Genomic DNA, 21,284 nt, shown 5'->3' with positions numbered 1-21,284 from the left:
GTGAGCCTGGTGCTAGGGCAGACCTGGTCCAGGAGGAGTAAAGACTGAACTTCAACCTCCAGGAAGCTCACAGTCTGGATGCTTAAATGCACAGCAGAACTGGGGGACTGAGAGACAACATGTTTAGACAAAGTGAGTTCTAAAAATCAAATCCAAAAGACAGATACACTGATGCTTCTCTTTAAAAAAAAAAAAAAGATCATCTTAAGTCACACATTTTTCTATTATAGGGACTTGAGATTTCATCCCTGGTTCCAATGGGCTCTGCCTCGAGTCTTTGGGCAGGCATCTCTGATCCCTGGGCTCTGCCAACAGTTTGGGCAAACCCACAAGGATGAAAGCCACTGTGAGCCTTATGTTCAGAGAGTCCTTAGTGCACCAGGTGTGGTTCCTGACCCCTAGCTGAAAGATGTCAGTCGGGCACCCTCATGGATGAACCTGGTATTCTGGTCTCCATCTCTGTTCCCGTTCTGCTACAGTGATGCCCCTGACAGGGAAGTGTGAGTGCTCAAAAAAGTGAGCAGATGAAAGAATACAAACCGTTCAAGACCAAGGTCTGCAGATCTGCAAAGGGTGCATTCTTCCAGGCACTTCTACAGCCCTTTTCAAACAGACAGTCTCATGAGGCTAGGTGGCTGGAACACAGGATTCCCTGACTAAGACTTTTAGGGCCCTAGAGGTGAATATTTCACACTCTCCCCAGCCCTGAACACAAATCAGTGGGGAAAATGCCATTTCAAAACAAAACTTCCTTCTTGAAAGGGTATGCCCTGATAAAAACCTGGGAGGTTTCTGGATGTTAAAAGGTGGTCCTGGCCAGGCGCGGTGGCTCACGCCTGTAATCCCAGCACTTTAGGAGGCCGAGGCAGGTGGATCACGAGGTCAGGATCCGAGACCAGCCTGGCCAAGATGGTGAAACCCCGTCTCCACTAAAAATACAAAAATTAGCCGGGCACGGTGGCGCAGGCCTGTAGTCCCAGCTACTCACTCAGGAGGCTGAGGCAGGAGAATCACTTGAACCCGGCAGGCGGAGGTTGCAGTGAGCTGAGAGTACTCCAGCTTGGGCAACAGAGCGAGATGTCATCTCAAAAAAAAAAAAAAAAAAGGTGGTCCTGGGGAGGAATTTAGGGAAAGGGCACTGGGAAGACTGGAATTGCTCAGCACAGCAGAGGAGAATCTGGCTTCCCAGAGTCTATCAAGGAAGGAAGGATGAGGTGCAGAGATGGGAAGGGAGGAACAGGAGGAAGCTAGATTAGATGGCAATGGGCTAGGGAGCGTGGTGGGATCTTGTGGCCATTGAGAAATCCCCGGGTGGTAAGACAGCCAAAATAACTTTTCAGAACATTTCAGAAATGTGTTCTTAAATTGTTTGCTGTGTGATGTAATCTCTCCCCTGTGACCCACAAACCTTTATTAAAAGTTTTACTACATGTTACAGCCTTATTTTGTAGTTGTTTAGCATGGGGTGGGGGTTGAAAGGAGAAGCGGCTGAATTGACCCCAGGAGCTACAGAAACAGTCACAAGACCAGAATAGTGAATAAAATGCCAGACAAGGCAAAAAAACTAGAGCCAGAGGTGACCATGAAAATCCAAGTCCTCCCAGTAATGGACTTTCCACAGGACATGGTAATTGGAGCCAATGTCATTTGAATCTCAAAGGACAAGCTACCTCAGCTGACATTAGGATACAAGTAGGCTTTGCCTCTCCAGCTGAACTAAGCCTTGCAAAACATAAAATGCGTCACATGTCCTTTTGCCAGCAGGGCCTTAGCACAGGCACTGCACATAGTAGGCCCAGTAAAAGGGTGTGAGCGGTCCATGAATGTCCTGGATGCCCACTGAGAGCTGGAAGGGTCTAATGCTTTGGTGGAGCAAGGACCGGAAGGCCATTCTGGCTGGGGACTTCTCCATCAGCTCTCCTGGTCTCCACCCTCATACCCATCAGCCCTGTCCCAATGAGGGTTTTGTAAACAGGCAAGGCCCAGTCGGAGATGGTGGTGGAGGAAGTCACAAAGCGTTGTGCAGAAACCAGACTACTCTGAGTCAGTTCTGCCCCCTGTGAAGTCAAAAAGACAGGCACTGCCCCTTGGGAAGGAGCTTTAATCCAAAGGGCCTGGGGCTGGGCCAGTGAGTGAGTGGGCTGTCTCAAGCCCCGGACTTTTCCTAGGAATGGCTGTAGGATGTGTCGTGTGGGGCTCTGGTCTTTGCTCCCAAACACCCCTTTCATGCGCCTCTGAGGCCTTGCCAGGAACCCCGCAGCCCAAAGACCCTCCGTTCCGCAGCATCGTTGCATGAACCTCGCGCTGCTCCCAGGGCTGATGGTGCCACCTGGTGGCACAAAGGGTCCTGCTCACCCTGGGAACTTCGCTCTCGAGCGGGAGAGGAGCGGCTTCTGTGGCCCAGCCCAGCGTGGTGACGTCACGACAGAGTGCCCTTTCTCCCCGCCTCTTCCCCCTCCCGGGAGCTGCCAGTACTTGACGTGGCGTCACCGCCCTCTACCCTCGCTTTGCGTGCGTGTTTGCGTACAGCGGAGGTGGCGGCGCGGGCAGGTCGGAGCTCGGAGCTGCTGCTTCTGTTTCTCTTGTGGCCGCCGTCGCTGTCCGGCTGCCTTGGGCTGCCGAACAGACAAGGCGTGGGCCACAGCACCTCAGAAGCCGACGCAGCTCGACGCAGGGGCCGGCAGGAGGGTGGGCGATCGCGTGTCGGAGGGCGCCGCGCGGGCAGGCGGGCGGGCGCCAGAGGGGGAAAGAGGCGGGGGCGGCGGGTCAGCCGCTGGCCGGGCCGGCCGGGGGATGTCGATGCCTGACGCGATGCCGCTGCCCGGGGTCGGGGAGGAGCTGAAGCAGGCCAAGGAGATCGAGGACGCCGAGAAGTACTCCTTCATGGCCACCGTCACCAAGGCGCCCAAGAAGGTGCGGGGGCTCTGGGTGGCGGCGGGGGCTCGGGCTCCGGCCTCGCGGAAGGGACGCGAGCAAGCCCGGGCTCTGGCTAGTTTGGGACTTCTGGGGGTGACTGGGGACGGCGGAGGTGATGTAGGGGGTGGCGGCTGTGCGGCCCCAGGCCTCTCCCGGGCTGAAAGGCCGCCTCTGACCTCGCTTTCCTTTGTCCCTCGGCCCAAGTCCTCCGGGATCGTTTTGAAACCCGACAGGGCCAGGCCTTAAATTTGCGACTGACTTTTCCTGGATGAAGGGCCTCGAAGACGAGAGTGGGAGGGGGTGAACCAACTCAGCTGACCCTTGTGACCAGTCCGGGGGCATGGGGTGTACAGAAAATCTCCCTTCAGGTGAGTGGGTAAATCTGGCAGAACTTCCGTCAAATCTTTGGGAGCAGTGGCCGGTTTATCCAACAACTGCGTGATAGCTGGGAGGCAAGAGAAAAGAATGCGTGAAGCTAGCTCTGATATACAGGTGAAAGCGATGAGGGTAACATGAAATTGAAAATCTATGATTTTCACTTTCTACAGCCTTCCAATTACTTCGAAATATGTAAGAAATTGACATTTGGAGGTTGGTGACAGCAGACACTGTCATGGATACAGGTGGATCCTAGAGTCATGTGAATAGATCACTTAGGCATCCCTGGAGAAAGGAGCTTGGGTGGGTTGGAGTAGTGGGTGGTAAGGGAGGATTGCTCACTCTTGACTGTACTTTTGAGGCAGAACAAGTTTGATCTATTGTGCTGTAGGTTGACTCAAAGGACACCCTTCGAATTCTCTCATAAATGGCAACCTTTGGAGATTTTAGTCTGACTAGCTCTCCGAGTGGTGGAATTGGGATCCTTATTGCTTTCTCATCATTTACTGCCAACCACATCTTGATTTTCCATACACCTGGCACCCAGTTAGCAGTAGACCAGAGAACCTTTACAAAGAGGTGACCTTCCTGAAGCCAGTGAGAACCCAGATAAATGTCTCCCTTCTTTATAAAGACAGAGTCTTACAAAGCTGTCTCTGCCTGCATCCAGTGTTTAATGGGATGCAGGGCTGAACAAAGCAAGGGCTGCAGGAATAGTTAAGTCCTTGAGGCTTCAACTAGTTAAGCTGTCTTAAGTGGGAGAGATGGCTCTTTTTTTTTTTTAAACGAATTAACCTGCCACTCCAGAAATCAAATGCAAGATTAAAAAAGACGAGTCGCCATTGTGTGCTTTCGTTGTTTTCTCACAAAATTAAGAATTTAATTCCTTTAAAAGATTGTGGAAGATTCCTTGACTCTGAGGCATCTGATTAACTTTAGTGCTGAGAGTTCAGTTGACTGCTTTGTTGGGACAATGACCCTTTGCAATCTGCACTATTTGGAGAAACAGTCACAGTCCTTATAAGCAGAATGATTGAGGGTGGGACCTTAGATGAGTTAGAGGAAAGAATGGAAGAGCCCTAATACCTGAATTTCCCAGACTCTGGCATCTTTGCTGTTACTTGCCTTTATGTTAGTAAATCTGTATTCTTGAAAGTACCACTGTTGATAAGACAAAGTCTATATCGTAGATTGTAAAAACTCATTAAGGCAGGGATTCTTGTTCACCTTTGTATCCAGTGTGCCTAGCTTTGTACCCAGCATGCCTTGCTTTGTACCCAGCATATAGTAGGTACTCAAATATTAATTGCTCACCTGGCTAACTAGTAACTGAGATGTCCATGTGGCCACCTACCATGAATAACTATCCCTTTTCCTCTCTTCTTCCCAGGAGGAATATTACTAATGTGTATTATTGTCAGGCCAAGTGCTGATGATTTTAGACTTAAATTGCATTAGCTAAAAGAAGCAGGTGCCAGGAATGTGGGAAGACCCTGTTTTAAGTTTCCATTTGCCAGTAAATGTGCCCCACCGTGTTTCTTATTAATCTTTCTCTTCTAAGTTTTATTGTTTAGCATTTACGTAGTACTTTGTAATAAAGTGTTTCATGATGACTAATTACCCTTTCCCTAGTGATGATAAAAGACATTTATTAAGTTAATGGATCAGTTGAGGACTAGTCAAGGTCACATAGCAAGTCCTAGGCAATCTGTTTTTCAGAACTGCTGAATTGAACATTAAGACTTAAGTCACTTTTGTACCTCTGCCATGTGTTGATAACGTGAAAGCATGGGAAAAGTAAGAGGGAAAAAAGTAACTTGGCATGGTACTTAATGGTGTGAGAAAAAGACCTCTTCAAATGGTGCAGTCCTTCACCTATGAGAATTCTACCCTGGCTCTAGACCAGTAATCCTTGGATTATTCTGAAGCCCTGAGGCCCCTCAGGAATTGAGGATGTTCTTGGTGCCAGAGGATATAGGTTACTTCAGGGTGACTTTGATGGTCCTCAGTTAGATCAGATCCCAGTGTCACTTTCTGGTCAGCTTTTATTCATTTTGTTTGCTTTGTTTGAGACAAAGTCAGCTTTTATTCATTTTGTTTGCTTTGTTTGAGATAGAGTGGATGTCCATCAATTAAAAGCATAAATATCTAGATTCTTCAACTATAATCATGACTTACTCAGTTTTGTATGCCAAGGTCTATCACACTGCTATGAACAAAATAGGACTTGTTGGTTTGATTGAAGATTTGAGATGTCTGGGTGTCGAGAAGTCAACTAAAGGGATATGACCTTGAGCAAATTAATTAGCTTTTGTACCTGCATCTCCTCATCTGCCAAATAAGTGCCTATTTTTTTGGAACAGGTGGAGATAGGGGCATGTTGGGGAGTTAAGATAGCAAGTGTAATTTTTTAAAAGTCTATTTGTATATTTATATTCTTTCTTCAATGGGCATTTGAAGTGGCTTATAACACAGAACATATATGTGATATAAAAGGAAATAAAAACTATAGAAAGAATGAAAAAAATATTGTTAACCTCGAGGGCTAAGATAGTTGATGAGGTTGATCACATGCAACTTGAAACTTTTAGCAGCCAGAGGATAAAAAGAATCATAGTTACAGTCTCCTTAGCAGGCATGGGAAATAATACATGTCAATTCCTCAAGGGGACAACTTTTCCTGACACAGAGTTCTAAAATAATTTTTCACGGGAATGTCTTAATAGCTGTAGTGTAATTCACATTGTAAGGCTTGTTCACGACTGTCACTGGTGATTTCAGATGGTATGGCTAGGAAAATTTGAGGTAAGAAAAGGAATCCTTGAGTTTTAAGAGTTAAGTGTACCACAACTGAAGAAGATCCTTGTTTAATGTTGGCAGTTATCAGTCAAACCAAGTAAGTAATCTAGTTCCCCATAACCACTGGTTATTTATCCCTCTTTTGCTGCTACTTTGTGTAACAGGAGTGGTAACTGTCCTTGGACCTTTGGAAATTGACACTGTGTCGAGTTGATTCTTTTTTCATAGTGTAAACCCAAATCTCCAACTTATTGGAGAGCTCTTACAATAAGCATGTTTCTCCGGAAGGCCTATCAGAACATTTGCTGTTCTCTGAGCTTCTGAACATTAAAGGCACTCTCCAGAGTGATCCATTAAACATTTTGACCTAGGATCTGTGGAGTCAGACCCATCAGCAAAATGTGGGGAAGGAGAAGAGCACAGAAGAAACTACTTTTGTTTATAGGATATTCTTTATTTGAATGAAGCTATATGCCACTAATTCATCAAAAGGGTCAGCTGAGACTTAGGAAGCACACCAAGTAGAGCCCCAATGGGTACAGCTTGGGTGTTAACCCGATAGGTAAAATCTAGGTTTCTCCTTTTGTCATCAGAGTTATCTTACGGTTAATTTTTGGTGCAGTTGTATAGAATTTACACCAGGACTTGTCAGAATCACTGAAAGGAGATTTCATAGGTTGGCATTTCCTATCTTCACATCATTAGTATCTCTTGATTCTCCTTAGAGTGGCTGCTGTTGTAGTAGCAGTCTTTAAAACAGGAGTTGGGGTGTAAGAAGATCCTCTTTTTAAGATTTCTCCACAGGTATTGATTACATCTCTTTTTCTTGTTTGGTTTAGTTAGTTACACTCTAGTTTCCAAATTACTTTGTTCCAAGTTTCTTTAGACATTTAGCTTGTAACAGAAATCTGTTAGAAGATTTCTAGATCAGTAGTTGTCTAGATCTTTTGCTGCCAAGGTTACAAATGTATACCTTTTCTTTTATCAGGAGTGTGTCATTTGGATCCAGAGTGTTTTACCCAATATAATATTCTTTTTTAAAATTTATTTTTATTTTTTATAGAGGTGGGGAAATCCCTGTGTTGCCCAGGCTTGTCTTGAACTCCTGGGCTCAAGCGATCTTCCCACCTCAGCCTCCCGAAGTGCTGGGATTACAGGCAAGAGCCACCACGCCCACCCCAATATAGTATTCTTGGAAAGTTGTCTATAAAGGATATTTTGATACATGGAATCATGCAGGTCTTTAGTTGCCTGTGACTCCTAGCAAGTGTACTCTGCCACTCCAGGTAGTTAATGATCTGTAAATAAGCACTTTAATGCCCTCTTGGGGTTGTTTTAAAGGAACTGGCGAATAAAGGAGAATCATTTATACGTACCTGTTTCTCAAGTTTGGGAATGTGAGTATTGCATTTTTATAAAGAATGTCAACCCTGATTATACTGGACACATTTTATTATAATTTAGAACTGAATAGTAATTCAGAACACATGCTAATGATGTGCGTCAGAAGCATTCCTGTCATGTGAAGGGCAACCTATGTGCATAGACCAGAATTTTTTCTAGCCTGAAATCTGAGAATCCCCAGTTGAAGACAAATTCTTACCACAAATTTTCCTTTTGATTATTGTCAATACTATCAGTGCCTATTGTGTAGTAAGCAGTTAATAAAAATTCACACAGAATTGCAGTTGCCTTTCCTTTTCTGATTCCATATTTTCCTTTGACTCACTCAAGTAGTTCTTTTGTCCCACTGTTGCTTGGCTGTTACATAAGACGCCTTTAACTTCCCGTTTCTGTTCCTAAACGGGAACAGAATGTAGTAGTACAACATAAGGTAAGCACCGATTTTTGGAGTCAGTTTTACCTTTAGTCTCTACCATCTAATAGTTGTGGGACATTCAACAAGTGACGTCCTTTTCTCATCTGTAAAATGGGGAACAATGATAGTGCTACCTATATAGATGGTTGAGAGGGTTAGCATTTAGTAATTAGTGGGGTTTTTTTGTACCTAGAGTGACCATATATCCTGGTTTGCCTGGCGCAATTCTGGTTTATACCTGTTATCCTAGCATGCAGTCCAAGGAGTGCCTCCGTAGCTCTGAAAGTTACCCTGGTTTATGTGGCCACCCTATTTATAACTCTCTGGATGATGCAACATGATAGTGCAAATGAGAGCCTAATTTTGAAATGTTAAAGAGCCAAAACAAAGAAGTTTCTATTGGAATGTCTTTTCAATAAGAACATTTTTTTTTCTGACAAAAATGTTATTTTATATAGAGCTTACAGCTACTGAACCCCAAAACATTTTGTTAACTACAGGGGTGGGGTGTGTAGACAGAGATCTTAGAGCTTTTGATGGAGTTGAGATGTCCTCTACCTTACCATTTCCCATTCATCCCCCGTAATACATAATGCACTCATAGAATGTGGGTATTTGTCAGACACTGGGCCAGTCTCAGTCCAGGAGTTTATTTCCTTAAACTTCAGATGTTTGGGGTTTTCCCAAACTAGAATCCTCAAATTACATGAAATAATTGCAAAGACTTCTGAACTGTGACTTTATCATTTTAGGTATGTACTCCAGCACCCCCGGCCCCATCCCTGCAGGTACTGTTTTCTCATTGCTCTTAACAGCCTGCTTCTAATTATGTATAACTGATTTTCTCCTGTAGAAATGTGTGGCCTTTGCTGCTTGCCACTCATAGAACTAGAGTGGAGCATCCATGCCTTTGTTGAGAGACTCAGACTGCTTTCATTTTTGTTTCTATCTCTGTTTAATTTTTCTAAAGGATTTAGCCTGGTGCCTTAATCTCAGAATGTAGATAATGATTGATACTGCTTATCAGTATACATTGGGGGGCTTAATCATTCACTACCCAAATGGAACACAAAGTAAAAAGTTTAATGAACTATTGGTAAAAGGTAGTATTTGGAAATCTGGGGTAGAGATTGGAAAAGTACTTTTGAGAACCACAGGTACAAGACTCTCCAAGCATGCTCCTGCTTCTTACCATAAAAGCCCCAACGCCTCCGCTAATGTGCCTGTGTACTTAACCTGTGGGGCTTAATGGGCTTAACATGTTCTTCTCTACCAGCCCAAGCCAGTTCACTTGTTTTAAAGTGGACAGCCTGTACTCAGTTGTGTGATGGAAATGGGGCATATTAAACAGGAGGGGTCTGGGACTGCTCTCTGTTCCATGCTGTTCATCTTGGACCTGCCTCAGGCTTACTTCTTCACAATTTGAGGAACTGCTCAGCAAGAGCACACCCTATTGTTGACATGTTTTTCTTTTCTCTCCGGAACCTGCGAGTGTACGATGGCATTAGTGGAATCCCTCTGAGCCTGTGTGCCAAGGAAAATGCTAATGTGCTGATCCACAATGATGTGTGGCTCAGTGTGAACTACGTAGTAAATTTGTGAGTGACAGAGTAAAGGGGCAAGAGGCTGGAGGAGATGAGTATAACCATCTTTCATTCACTTAGACTTCCTGAATGAAGCCGTTCATACTGAGTTTTGAGCAATGAGAGGATTTTGGAAGTTCTGTTTTTAATAAATGGCTCCAACTCTTCTAGTACTTACTAATTGTATTAAGGTGAACCTTTGGGACATAGGTTTCCATATGCTTAATGGGAAGTACCTTGTCCCTTTTCCCCCAAGACTGGCTTGACCTCACGTCAAGACCTCACGTCAAAGCTTTTGGGCCATGACCTGTTTCCTTTGTGGTTCCAGAAATCTAGGGGGGGAAGAAAAGAGAGAGAGACCTACCATAAAAGTTAATAGGACAGGCTGGGCACAGTGGCTCACGCCTGTAATCCCAGCACTTTGGGAGGCCGAGGCAGGAGGATCACAAGGTCAGGAGATCGAGACCATCGTGGCCAACATGGTGAAACCCCATCTCTACTAAAAACACAAAAAAAATTAGCTGGGTGTGGCAGCACACACCTGTAGTCCCAGCTACCCGGGAGGCTGAGGCAGGAGAATCGCTTGAACCCAGGAGGTGGAGGTTGCAGTGAGCCAAGATCGCACCACTGTACTCCAGCCTGGCAACAGAGCAAGACTCCGTCTCAAAAAAAAAAAAAAAAAAAAAAAAAAAAAAAAGTTAAAGGACAGAGATTCTGATCTGCCCTCTTTGACCAGACCCACCCCTTCTCCTTTCTCAAAGACTTTAAGGAAAAGACTTCAGGTTCTCATGACTGTTAGCTTTATTTTGGGGATGTAGAAAATAGAGATTCACTTTGAATTTTCAAAATGCACATCCCCATCTTTGTTTCTAATTTTAGAAGAGAGGTCAGTAAGTAGACAGATTTGTGTAGAAGATAGAGAATTGGAATATGCTTCTCTTTTGCCTATTTGAGGGAATGCTCTTGAGAATCACTGGATTAGAGACTGTAGAACAATGGTTCTTACTCTTTGAGTCAGAGGTCCTTTTAAGAGTTTAATGAAAATCCTGGTTCTTTCCTCAGGAAAATTCAGGAGCACAAAAATATGCATATTCTGTTAGAGGATTTATGGGACTTCTGAAACTCATGGATCCTGGGTTTTAAAGTCCTGATGTGGAAGGCCAGGCCTCCAAGCCACAGCATCTCTTTTCATTACAAGTCCACAAACTGCTAAGAGATTAAGTTTCCAGCCTGCAGTTTGTCCTTATGGCTTGGAACAAAGCTGAGGTTGTTGGCATTGTCAGCTCCGTCTTTGGGATGCTCCTCAGCTTCCCAAAAGACTCATTATAAGTGCCTTGAGAGTTCAGCTCAGGAACTTAACACACATTCGAACCGGCATTTCGGCCACTTTGGGGAATTTTTGGTATTATCTCAACTCTACTGCTCTTCATATGAAATGCAGATGCCCCTGAAGCTCCAGAGCTGATTCCATAGGAGTGTTTGAAATAGTAGCTCACATAGTAGATTATCAAAACTAAACAAAATAATTTGCTTCTGTATGTCTCTCAAAAATAGGTTTGATTTCAAGGCAGTACTTCTCAAACTATTATATTTTAAGGACTGACCTGATATTTGAATTTTACTCATCATTTGACTTTTCTAGATGGAATATGTTGAGGGCAAAGACCGTATCTCACACATATTTATATAGTACCTGGCACATAATACTGTCAAAATGTTTATTGAATAAAATAATGTGAGATAATCATTCCTAGGAGAAAGTAAGTTGGACTTATGTGGTGGCTTTGACTCACTTTCCCTTTCAGTTGGCTGGGGTGATTTTTCTAACTTAGAGCCCTCTCACATAGGTATAAGGAAGTACCAAGAACAGGTGAGAAATTGATGAGAATTTCCAACTTAATAGATCCCTTTATAAAGCCAGAAATAGGAGGTCAGGGAGAAGACATCTGAATATATGCTTCCAGCTTCTTAGCCCAGTGGCAGTGGGCATAGGGATATCCTTAGACAATAATGGGGAAGGTAACTTGAATTTCTCACCATTGAAACAACTTTTAAACCCTTAGCATTAGGGAGACTCTGCCCAAAGTTGAAACTGGTATCCTGGTTTATACATGCTCTTGATTTAAAGAACAGGGAGGCTTTCACATAGGGTGTTTGAGGTTTGGGGATTAGCGATGAGTTGAATAGTTTGATTTTGGAAAGTACATTGGAACTCTGAAAGTAATAAACAACAGCTCCGCCCGGCAGTGATGAGCAAGCTTCTGGTTCTTACTCTGCAACCCTGGCTGCCCCTTCTGAGTCAAAGGCTGAGTTTGATGCTCAAAAGCTATACATGCCCTTCTCTCTTTGAAACACACCTTCTTTAGAATTACAGTCTTCTGGGAACTGGGCCAATGCGTATCCTAGCCAGAAGCTCAGGCTCTAGTTGGCACTACATTTTGTGTGTTCTGTTTCACTTCAAGTATATAACTTAGGCAAGATTCAGGGGAAAGGGAGACCTTCAGAATTTTGCTATTTTGTGTTGTTTGTTTGTTTGAGATGGATTTTCGCTCTTGTCGCCCAGGCTGGAGTGTGATGGCACGATCTCGGCTCACTGCAATCTCCACCTCCCGGGTTCAAGCAATTCTCCTGCCTCAGCCTCCCAAGTACCTGGGATTACAGGCATGTGCCACCACACCTGGCTAATTTTTTTTTATGTTTTTTTTGTTTTTTTGTTTTTTTTTAGTAGAGATGGGATTTCATCATGTTGGTTAGGGTGGTCTCGAACTCCTGACCTCAGGTGATCCACCCGCCATGGCCTCCCAAAGTGTTGGGATTACAGGCATGAGCCACTGCACCCGGCGAATTTTGCTATTTTGGAAGTTGAAATAGGTGCTTCCTAGAGATAGCAGATGTATCCAGTTGCTTTGGTAACTAATTCAGTTTCCTATGGGTGGCCAGGTGGTATCCCACTTATTCAATACTTGAGGGTTCAGTGCCCAGCTTCTGAGCACCAGCTTTCTTAGCAAGCAAGACATGAAGATTCCCAGTGTTCATTTATGAGAAGTAGCCCAGCTGGCTTGTCATGCTGGACTAGATGAATTGTGAATGTTAATTATATTGATAATACAGTGGCCTTGGTAACAGACTTGTAGCTGCTGTAGAATCTGTTTACTTCAGGTTTGTAACAGAAAAGAGACCAAGCTGGTTGGGAACATGGTGTTCTCAGTGTAATAAGATGTATTGTAAGTCCAAGGAAAATGCATCTTGGTGGGGCTGACCTTATTGCACCCCTTCCCCAAGATTTCCCGGAGAGAAACATTATTCTGGGGATAGTTTCTGTTCTTGTTTGCCAATCAATAATGAATTGAGGTTGGCAAAGGCTGGGTTTTTAGTGGAAGTGGGGTAAAGCATGTTTACAAATCATAAAGTTTAGAAGGAGAACACCTGTGTTAAGCACCTTATTTCTCTACCTAGTTTATAATTAGGAGGGGATGGTTGATGAGATTAGTTTCGGCCCTTGCATTCAGGAGGTGGAGCCCCTCCTATTTGGGGAGCAGGGGGTTCATAATTCTGTACATTCTTTTCTTACTCCGCAGTGAGGGGATTAGCTGAGCGCTGGGCATGTCTGGAATGAGAGCACTTTGCCAATTTTTACTGAATTTGGACCAAACTAATAAAAATACAATCTCGGTCTTCCTCAGACAGTCTCTTTGTCGTGTTCTCCTAACCCCCAGGATCCATCTGATGGATTGTCTGTTCCTAACAGATGGAGTTGGTATTAAAGGTAGATTCTCTACTTCCTTTGCCTTATTGTTTTATTTCTGAACAAGGCATATCTAATGCATTTGTTCCCTGTATTGGAAGTTGCTTTATCAAGAGCCTGGTAAACTCAGTGTACTTGTGTTTCCTTTTCAGATCCTGCTTAGATTATTTCTTAGATCAGCACTTCTCATTCTGTGGAAGGAGAAGAAGGTATCAGTCACATAGAGAGCTTTTTCGCAATAACTCATTACCTGGCGCTAAACTAGAGCTGTGTAATCAGAATGGGGGAGGAGCTGAGAGTAAGAGAACAGATGGAGAATGGGTTGGCATTTTGAAACAGCTTCACCAGATAAACTTGAAATCTCCCAGATTTAGAACCATTCTTTTAGATTATCTAGCAAGACTGGCCAACGTTGTTCGGAAATCTAATATTGAGATGGTAATGGCCCAGGCACGGTGGCTCATGCCTGTAATCCCAACACTTTGGGAGGCCAAGGCAGGCAGATCACCTCAGGTCAGGAGTTCGAGACCAGCCTGGCCAACATCTCTACTAAAAATACAAAAATTAGCCGGGTGTGGTAGCAGGTGCCTGTAGTCCCAGCTACACAGGAGGCTGAGGCAGGAAAATCGCTTGAACCCATGGGGCGGAGCAGGTTGCAGTGAGCCGAGATGGCATGACTACACTACAGCCTGGGCAACAGAGCAAGACTATGTCTCAAAAAAGAAAAAAAGATGGTAATGCAGCTACCAACTCTCCTGGATGATTTTGATCATGAGGAGAAATCTTGGTCCTCCCTCATGTGAAAGGTCCTGAAAATAGTCTACCATTGCTCTTTTTCTCCACGTATTCAGAGTAAACCATGACCAGGAATCATGTAGCCCCGTCTGCTCAGGGTGCAGCGTCCCAGGGCCTGTGCTAGGCACTTAGGGTGCATCAGTGAACAAAACAAAGATTCATACTCTGTAGAGCTGACATTCTTGTGAGGTTATTATTTGGTTCATTTAAGTCCAGTGAAGTGGTTCTTAACCATTGGGGGTTTGGAACCCTCTGAGAGATGTGTACGTATTCCAGCAAAATGCGCACAGTCATGTGTCACTTAACAAGGGGGATACATTCTGTAAACTGTGCCCTTAGGCGATTTTGTTGTTGTGCAAACATCAGAGAGACTTTAAATGACTGGCAACGCAGTAGGTTTGTTACACCAGCATCACCACAAACATGTGAGTAATGCACTGCACTACGGTGTCACCAGGCGATAGGAATTTTTCAGCTCTATCATATTCTTATGGAACCACCACTGTATATGTGGTCCATCGTTGACCAACCTTCATCACACAGCACAGGACCTTATAAGGGGGAATTGGCAGCCTGAAACCCATCCATGGACCCAGGGCTAAGAACCTAGAAGACTTGTCTAGATTTGAGGATGTGGTGATTGGGATAAAGCCAGGCCCTGAATTGGGTGTTTGGAACCATTATCTCCTCGCCAGACTGGTTTGTAGTTTCTTGATCTGTACAGCCCAAGCAATATGTAAACAACTCAAGGATATCACTAGAAAAAGAGGGAATGGCTAAGCCTTCTCTAAGCTAAAGAGTCTATGTTTTATGTGAAATGCTAAGAATGATTCTGACTCTGTTCTCCCTCTTACCCTAGTTTCTAGTTGGCTGGGCTTCTGGTGCTCAGTAGATTAAAAGTCAAGTCAGAATAAGAATTTCCCTAATGTGCTAATTTATGTTATGAATTCCTAGACTGAGAGTGATAGTAAAGTTATAAAGATCATGAGGACATTTTAGTGAAATTCTGGCTTCAAAAACACAGAAAGTGACAGGAGTTGAAGGGCTGATGAAATAGCCAGAGTAGAGATTAGAGAAAGATGACAGGAAGAAAAGGAGGGCAGAACTCAGACAGTCGACTAAGCTGGTGAGCCAGTAGCCAGGAGAGCAGCTTTCTCCTTAAGCCAAAGTGAGCAGATCTGAGACTCATGCAGAAAAATACTCCTTTTTGGTCTTGAAGGTGTCTGTCACTGTTGGCTTTGTTACCAAATAGTACCCGGGATAAAAAGCGGGATGGCAGATAAGGGTTTGCCTTAACATTTATACCAACATTAATATATCTCTGTTGCTGGAAAAGTTGGTGTTAAACTTGAAAGAATGGCCAAACCCTGCCTGAGGGTTAGTGCAGTGTGTAACGCGTACTGCAGAAACATGAATGAAATGGGACACTGGGAGAGAGAATTATGTAGAAAGACACAGCCGGATTTAGAGGTTGGAGCACATAGGGTCCTGTGCCAATTCCACCTTTACCTCCCTGAAATCTGATCTTTAGTATAACCACAGGTCAAGACCTCTTTACTTTAGGTTGATCTTTACAGGGATATCTAAGGGAAACTTTCCATATGCACACTGGAAGATAGCTGAATAAGGGCTGTGTTCAGGCTAAACTTGTATAAACTCATCTCATTAGAGAACAGAGCCCACAGTCCTCCCCAGAGGAGTGAGGAGGCTCTAGATGGTTCCAGTTATAACTGCTCTCCAGCATATGGAAAAACTGTTCTGCTATGAAACCTTCCAACCAGCTACTCACATAAAGACATTTCATTGTTTGCTCAGTGATGCATTAAAGCTGAGGCTGCCTAAGCTAGAGAATATAATCACATACCAATTATCTTTATTTTTTATTTTTAAAGAAGCCCTTTAAAATAACCAAAAGAATTTCACACCTCACTTCCTGGGACTGGGACTGTTTTGCAGTTGTATTCAGCTTATGAAGTTATATAGTTAAAACTTGCTACTAAGTTTTCGGAAAAATTATTCTTAAAAATTATAATTAAAAATTCTTATTCTTGGGCCAGGTGTGGTGGCTCTTGCCTGTAATGCTAGCACTTTGGGAGGCCAAAGCAGGAGGATCCCCTGAGCCCCGGAGTTTGAGGTCAGCCTGGGCAACACAAGGAGACCCTGTCTCTAAAAAATAAAAATAAAATAAATAAAAATTATTATTTTTTTGAGACGGAGTTTCACTCATTCGCCCAGGCTGGAGTGCAGTGGTGTGATCTCACCTCACTGCAACCTCCGTCCCCTGGGTTCAAGCAATCCTCTTGCCTCAGCCTCCTGAGTAGCTGGGATTATAGGTGCCTACCACCACACCTGGCTAATTTTTAGTACAGATGAGGTTTCGCCATGTTGGCCAGGCTGGTCTCGAACTTCTGACCTCAGGTGATCCACCCACCTTGGCCTCCCAAAGTGCTAGGATTACAGGTGTGGGCCACCGAGCCTGGCCATAAAAATGCTTAAGTGGAAAATTTTCTCCGTTCATTAATTGAGTATTTGATATTTTTTTCAGCTTTATTAAGGTATAATTGACAAGTGAAAACCGTATGTATTTGGACCAGGAGTGATGGCTCATGCCTTTGGGAGGCTGAGGTGGGAAGATTGCTCAAGGCGAAGAGTTCAAGACGAGCTAGGGCAACATAGTGAAATCCCCATCTTTTACAAAAAAGAAAAAAAAGATTAGCTGGGCACGGTGGCACATGACTGTTATCCTAGCCACTCAGGAGGCTGAGGCTGGATGATTGCTTGAGCCCAGAATTTGGGGTTGCAGTGAGCTATGATCCTGCCACTTTACTTTAGTCTTGGTGACAGTGAGACTCTGTCTCTTTAAAAAAAAAAAAAAAAGTATTCAAGGTGTACAGTGTGATATTTTGATGTATACATTGTGAAATTATTACCACAGTCAAGCTAGTTAATATATCCATCACCTTATAGTTACTTTGTGTATATGTGTGTGTATTGTATGTGATGAGAATACTTAGGATCTACTCTTAGCAAATTTCTAGTATACAATGTTATTGTTAACTGTAGTCACTGTGCTATTCACTAACTCTCCAGAACTTATTTATCTTATAACTCCAAACTGTACCCTTTAACCAACATTTCCTCATTTCTTCCACCTTCCTGACTCCTGGTAAGAACCTTCTGCTTTTTGCTTCCATGAGTTTGGCTTTTTTAGATTGCACATAAAAGTGAGATTATTTAATTGATTACTTTAAATAAATATCTACCATAACTATGAAACCAAGATTCAGTAATCACATATCGTGTTACTTAAATCCAGAATACTTCAATAAAAATAATAGCCTTACAAGAACTTTTGTTAGTCGTAGTAGTCAGAAAGGTGGTACCAGAAAGTAGAAATACATCAATGGTAAAATTTTTTTTTTTTTTTTAACCTGAGGTCTTCAAATTTAATACAACCTTTTTTTTTTTTTTTTGGAGACAGGGTCTTGCTCTGTTGCCCTGGAGTACACTGGCACAGTCACAGCTCACTGCAGCCTCGACCTCCCAGGCTTGGTTTATAAATGTGAGCCACTGCACCTGGCCAAATATAACTCTTTTTCTGTTGGTGGAATTCAGCTGTGCTAGATCTTTTAGACATAAGACTTGGAAAGGGTGCTTTTTGAGTGGCACACCACAGATGAGAAAGGAACCTAATGGAATGTTTTTAGTTTAAAAGAAATTATCTGATTGTGCTAAGTGTTCATGTGTGAAAGAAATATTCCTCCAGCACCATTCAGCACAGGATAAACCTCTTCAAAAAGCACATTTAAAGTATATTCTCTGTTGGATGTTTTAGAATATGGTAACTTCTCATGAAATAACCAGCGAATTTCCCCAGTGACCAAAAGAGGAAAAAGAAAAAATCAGTGGCCAATTTGACCATACTAAACTAAAAATTTTGCTTAAACACAGGTGGAAATGATACAAATAGGGAATTCTGAATTAATTTCTTTTGTCCTAGTAAAGTAGTCTAGATTAGATTGCCCATACATTCTCCTCCTTACTCCATCCCCAAAAGACAATGGAAGTGTATTCTAGAATGGAACATTTTGTTACCACAGTGTCTGGGCTCTGCTATTACTGGGCTCTCCTCACCCTTTCCACATCTATGGAGCAGTACTTCTCAATGGCAATTTGTTGGCAACGTAAAAACATTACATTTCTTTGCATCATTTTACTTTTCTGAAAATTAATAAAGGTTTTTGGAACTTAAAGAATTATTCTCCTTTACCAGTGCTTACAAATCTTTATCTGGTATTATAAGCTCAGAAAGCTTATAGTGCAACAGTAGACCACTCCAAGGTAAACTGACCCCTTGGAAATAAAGGGGAAAGCTGCTGTTTCCCCAGCCTATTCCAAAAGAAGGAAAATAGAACTGGGCTTATGGGTGTTTTTTGTTTTTGTTCTTTTTTTTTTTTTTGCTTTTTGCTTTTTAAACCTCAGTGTTGGTAGCAAATTGCCTTAAGCAAGTCACTTAGCCCCAACCCCTGTTCTGTTTTCTCATTTGTGAAGCATAGATGCAACATTGAAAGGATTCTAGAATGTTTTGAAAATACAAACCCTCTGTAAACTGTAAGCCACAGGTGTTGAGGCAAAGCACTTAAAGTCATATAAATCTAGGCATTCAGGATCTTGGTGTCCACCCTACTAGTAAGTGGGATTTCAAACTTCCTGTACAATCAACTTTAAGTAAAAATCTTCATGTAGCGCTATCAGGTGGTGTTACCAGTGATGCTTGTTCTTTGTATGCCAAGAGTTCAACAAAAATGGTTTGTAAAATATTTAGATCAGTGATATTCTAGCAGTGATATATATTGACAAAATTTGCCAATATTTTCCTATACAAAATTATTATTATTTTTGTTTTGAGACGGAGTCTCGCTCTGTCGCCCAGGCGGGAGTGCAGTGGCATGATCTCAGCTCACTGCAACCTCCGCCTCCCAGGTTCAAGCGATTCTCCTGCCTCAGCCTCCTGAGTAGCTGGGACTACAGGCACACGCCACCACGCCCGGCTAATTTTTGTAATTTTAGTAGAGATGGGTTTCACCATATTGGTCGGGCTGGTCTCAAACTCCTGACCTTAGGTGATCCACCCTGCTTGACCTCCCAAAGTGCTGGGATTACAGGCGTGAGCCACCACACCCGGCCTTGACAGCTTTTTATTTCCCTGAGCCTATACTAGTTGGTTCTTATACCCTATGAACCAATACAAAATGATTCCCAAGTGAAAAAAACAAGGTGCAGACTATATTATCATGCTACCTTTTGAGTAAGGGAGGGAAAATAATATGTATTTGCTTCCCACACTCCTAAAAAGAAACATAAAAAGGATAAACCAGAAACCAATGAAAATGGGGAGGGACACGTAGAGTATCAGGGCTAGGAATAGCAGTGAAACTTCTCTGAGTGTACCTTTTAAAGTTTTGAGACATGTAAATGTTTTATATGTCAAAATCAAAGAGAAAAAAGGAAAGCTTTAAGTTCTTACAAACACAAAGGAATGAACCCAACTAAAATATAAAATCTTAACCTAATATATCAAATTGATTACTCAGTCACGCAGAAAATAGTACTTTGATTATATATCTTTATGAAATATATTCTGAGGACGAGAAGAACTTCAATGAAACCTTGACACGTCACTCAGTAAATTTTGGTGCGTAATAACATTAGTCTTGTCATTTTGAAACTTTTGTAGGCATTATAGAATAAACAAACATTAGAGACAAGACATACAATAGGAAAATTAAACTTTTTTTAAAAAAGGTAATACTAAATCTGAAGTAGAAATATCAATATGAACTCATAAATAAAAGGTTTGATTTCTCTCTCTACCAAAAGAACCTAGGAGTAGTGCATCTCTAATAGCAATTATCACACCTCTTACTCCAGATATTAGCTTCTAAATACTACTCCCTTCTAAAAGAAAGGCTCCTGAGAGAAATGGTTGATTCCAGGTTTGGAGAAGAGGAAGAACAAGGTGAGCCTGGTATATCTTCTTTTGTCAAAAAGAGTGGAAGCACTGTAATGGAATCATGTCAAAGGACAGAAAAGCCAGCTTGAAGGAGGCTCCCACTGGCCCAATTTGAGACAATATGAGTATTCAGTGCAATTAATGTATAATTAAGTGTAATCTGTTAAATACATAAAAATCTGAATGACAAAGGGAGAAGATTTTTCTTTACAAAAGAATGCCAGCTAATGTGGAAGGATTGAAAGAAAAATAGAAGTTGCGATTCTATAACCTTCCCAATATAATTGGTTCAGGCAAGGATTATTAACAGATGGTGAAGTCATTAGGGAATAGGATATTAACATGATGAAAAAAGTATCGCCCTACAAATTAACTTTTACTTGCAAAAGAGAAAATGTACCTTTCAAAGAAGAGATCTGATGTTCTCACTTTAACCAGGACTCAATCTTAGCATTGCTAATAGTGGAACAACCCGACATGTGCCTCCTGATAATGATGCAAGGTGAAATATACTACATAATGCAGGAAATATTCTTGCCAGAATTTTAACCTTTTTCAAATAAAACCTCAGAACTGAACTTCCAGTTTATAGGAAGGAAACCCTCTGAAAAATTCAAAACATGAGTGATTTTATAAGACAATTAGTCTGGATTCCTCAAAGAAAAGTCAGTATCACAAGGGGGTGGGAGACATTGGAGAGACTGTTCTAGATTAGCAGAGGCTAAAGGAACCTAACAACCAACTGCATTTAATGAACCTTGAATCCACGCTGGGTTGGCAGGGTTGAGGAGACTGTTGGGATATAAATAAATATTCTTGAGAAAATTGGGGAAATTTGAATATAATCTGGACAGTCTGGATATATGAATATATAGAATAATTGTTAATATTAAGTGTGATATGTCATCATGGTTCTGTAGGAGAATATTCTTATTCTTAGAAGATACATTCTGAACAATTTATTGGTAATGTTCATGTTTGCAACCTTTATTTTTACAGGACCATGTGAAAGTATGCATGTGTATGTGTATATATATAGAGAGAAAAAACCTATTATGGAAAACGGAAAGATTTATTCTAGGTGGAGAGTACAGGTGTTTATTATACTATGCTTTTGAATTTTTTATGTGCTGAAAATGATTATAATAAAGTTGGAAAAGTAAAGTACAACAATGGTGCTAGCGAGTGGGGATGGAGGGTAGGGGGTGGGAGAGGAGACTTTAATGTTGTCACTAA

General features: G+C 42.4%; 1 protein-coding gene across 3 annotated transcripts in view; it reads left to right on the top strand.

Moving 5' to 3' along the window:
* The first annotated feature begins 2,504 nt into the window (after nt 1-2,504).
* The window catches only part of AHCYL1 (adenosylhomocysteinase like 1), a 38,991-nt gene continuing 20,211 nt past the window's right edge, over nt 2,505-21,284 (top strand). The window contains exon 1 of one of the 3 annotated variants that reach the window (XM_514386.9): nt 2,505-2,913. In XM_514386.9, coding sequence (XP_514386.3) covers nt 2,794-2,913 — 120 coding nt within the window. In that variant the 5' untranslated portion in view covers nt 2,505-2,793. Of the gene's footprint in view, nt 3,285-21,284 lie in introns of all 3 variants that reach the window. The other 2 variants (XM_003308340.7, XR_010152876.1) reach the window with 2 other exon arrangements.

The sequence above is a fragment of the Pan troglodytes genome, chromosome 1, assembly GCF_028858775.2.
Source record: "Pan troglodytes isolate AG18354 chromosome 1, NHGRI_mPanTro3-v2.0_pri, whole genome shotgun sequence".
Lineage (NCBI taxonomy): Eukaryota > Metazoa > Chordata > Mammalia > Primates > Hominidae > Pan > Pan troglodytes.
Note: the sequence above shows the minus strand (reverse complement) of the source record. Positions and strands in the feature narration are given on the sequence as shown.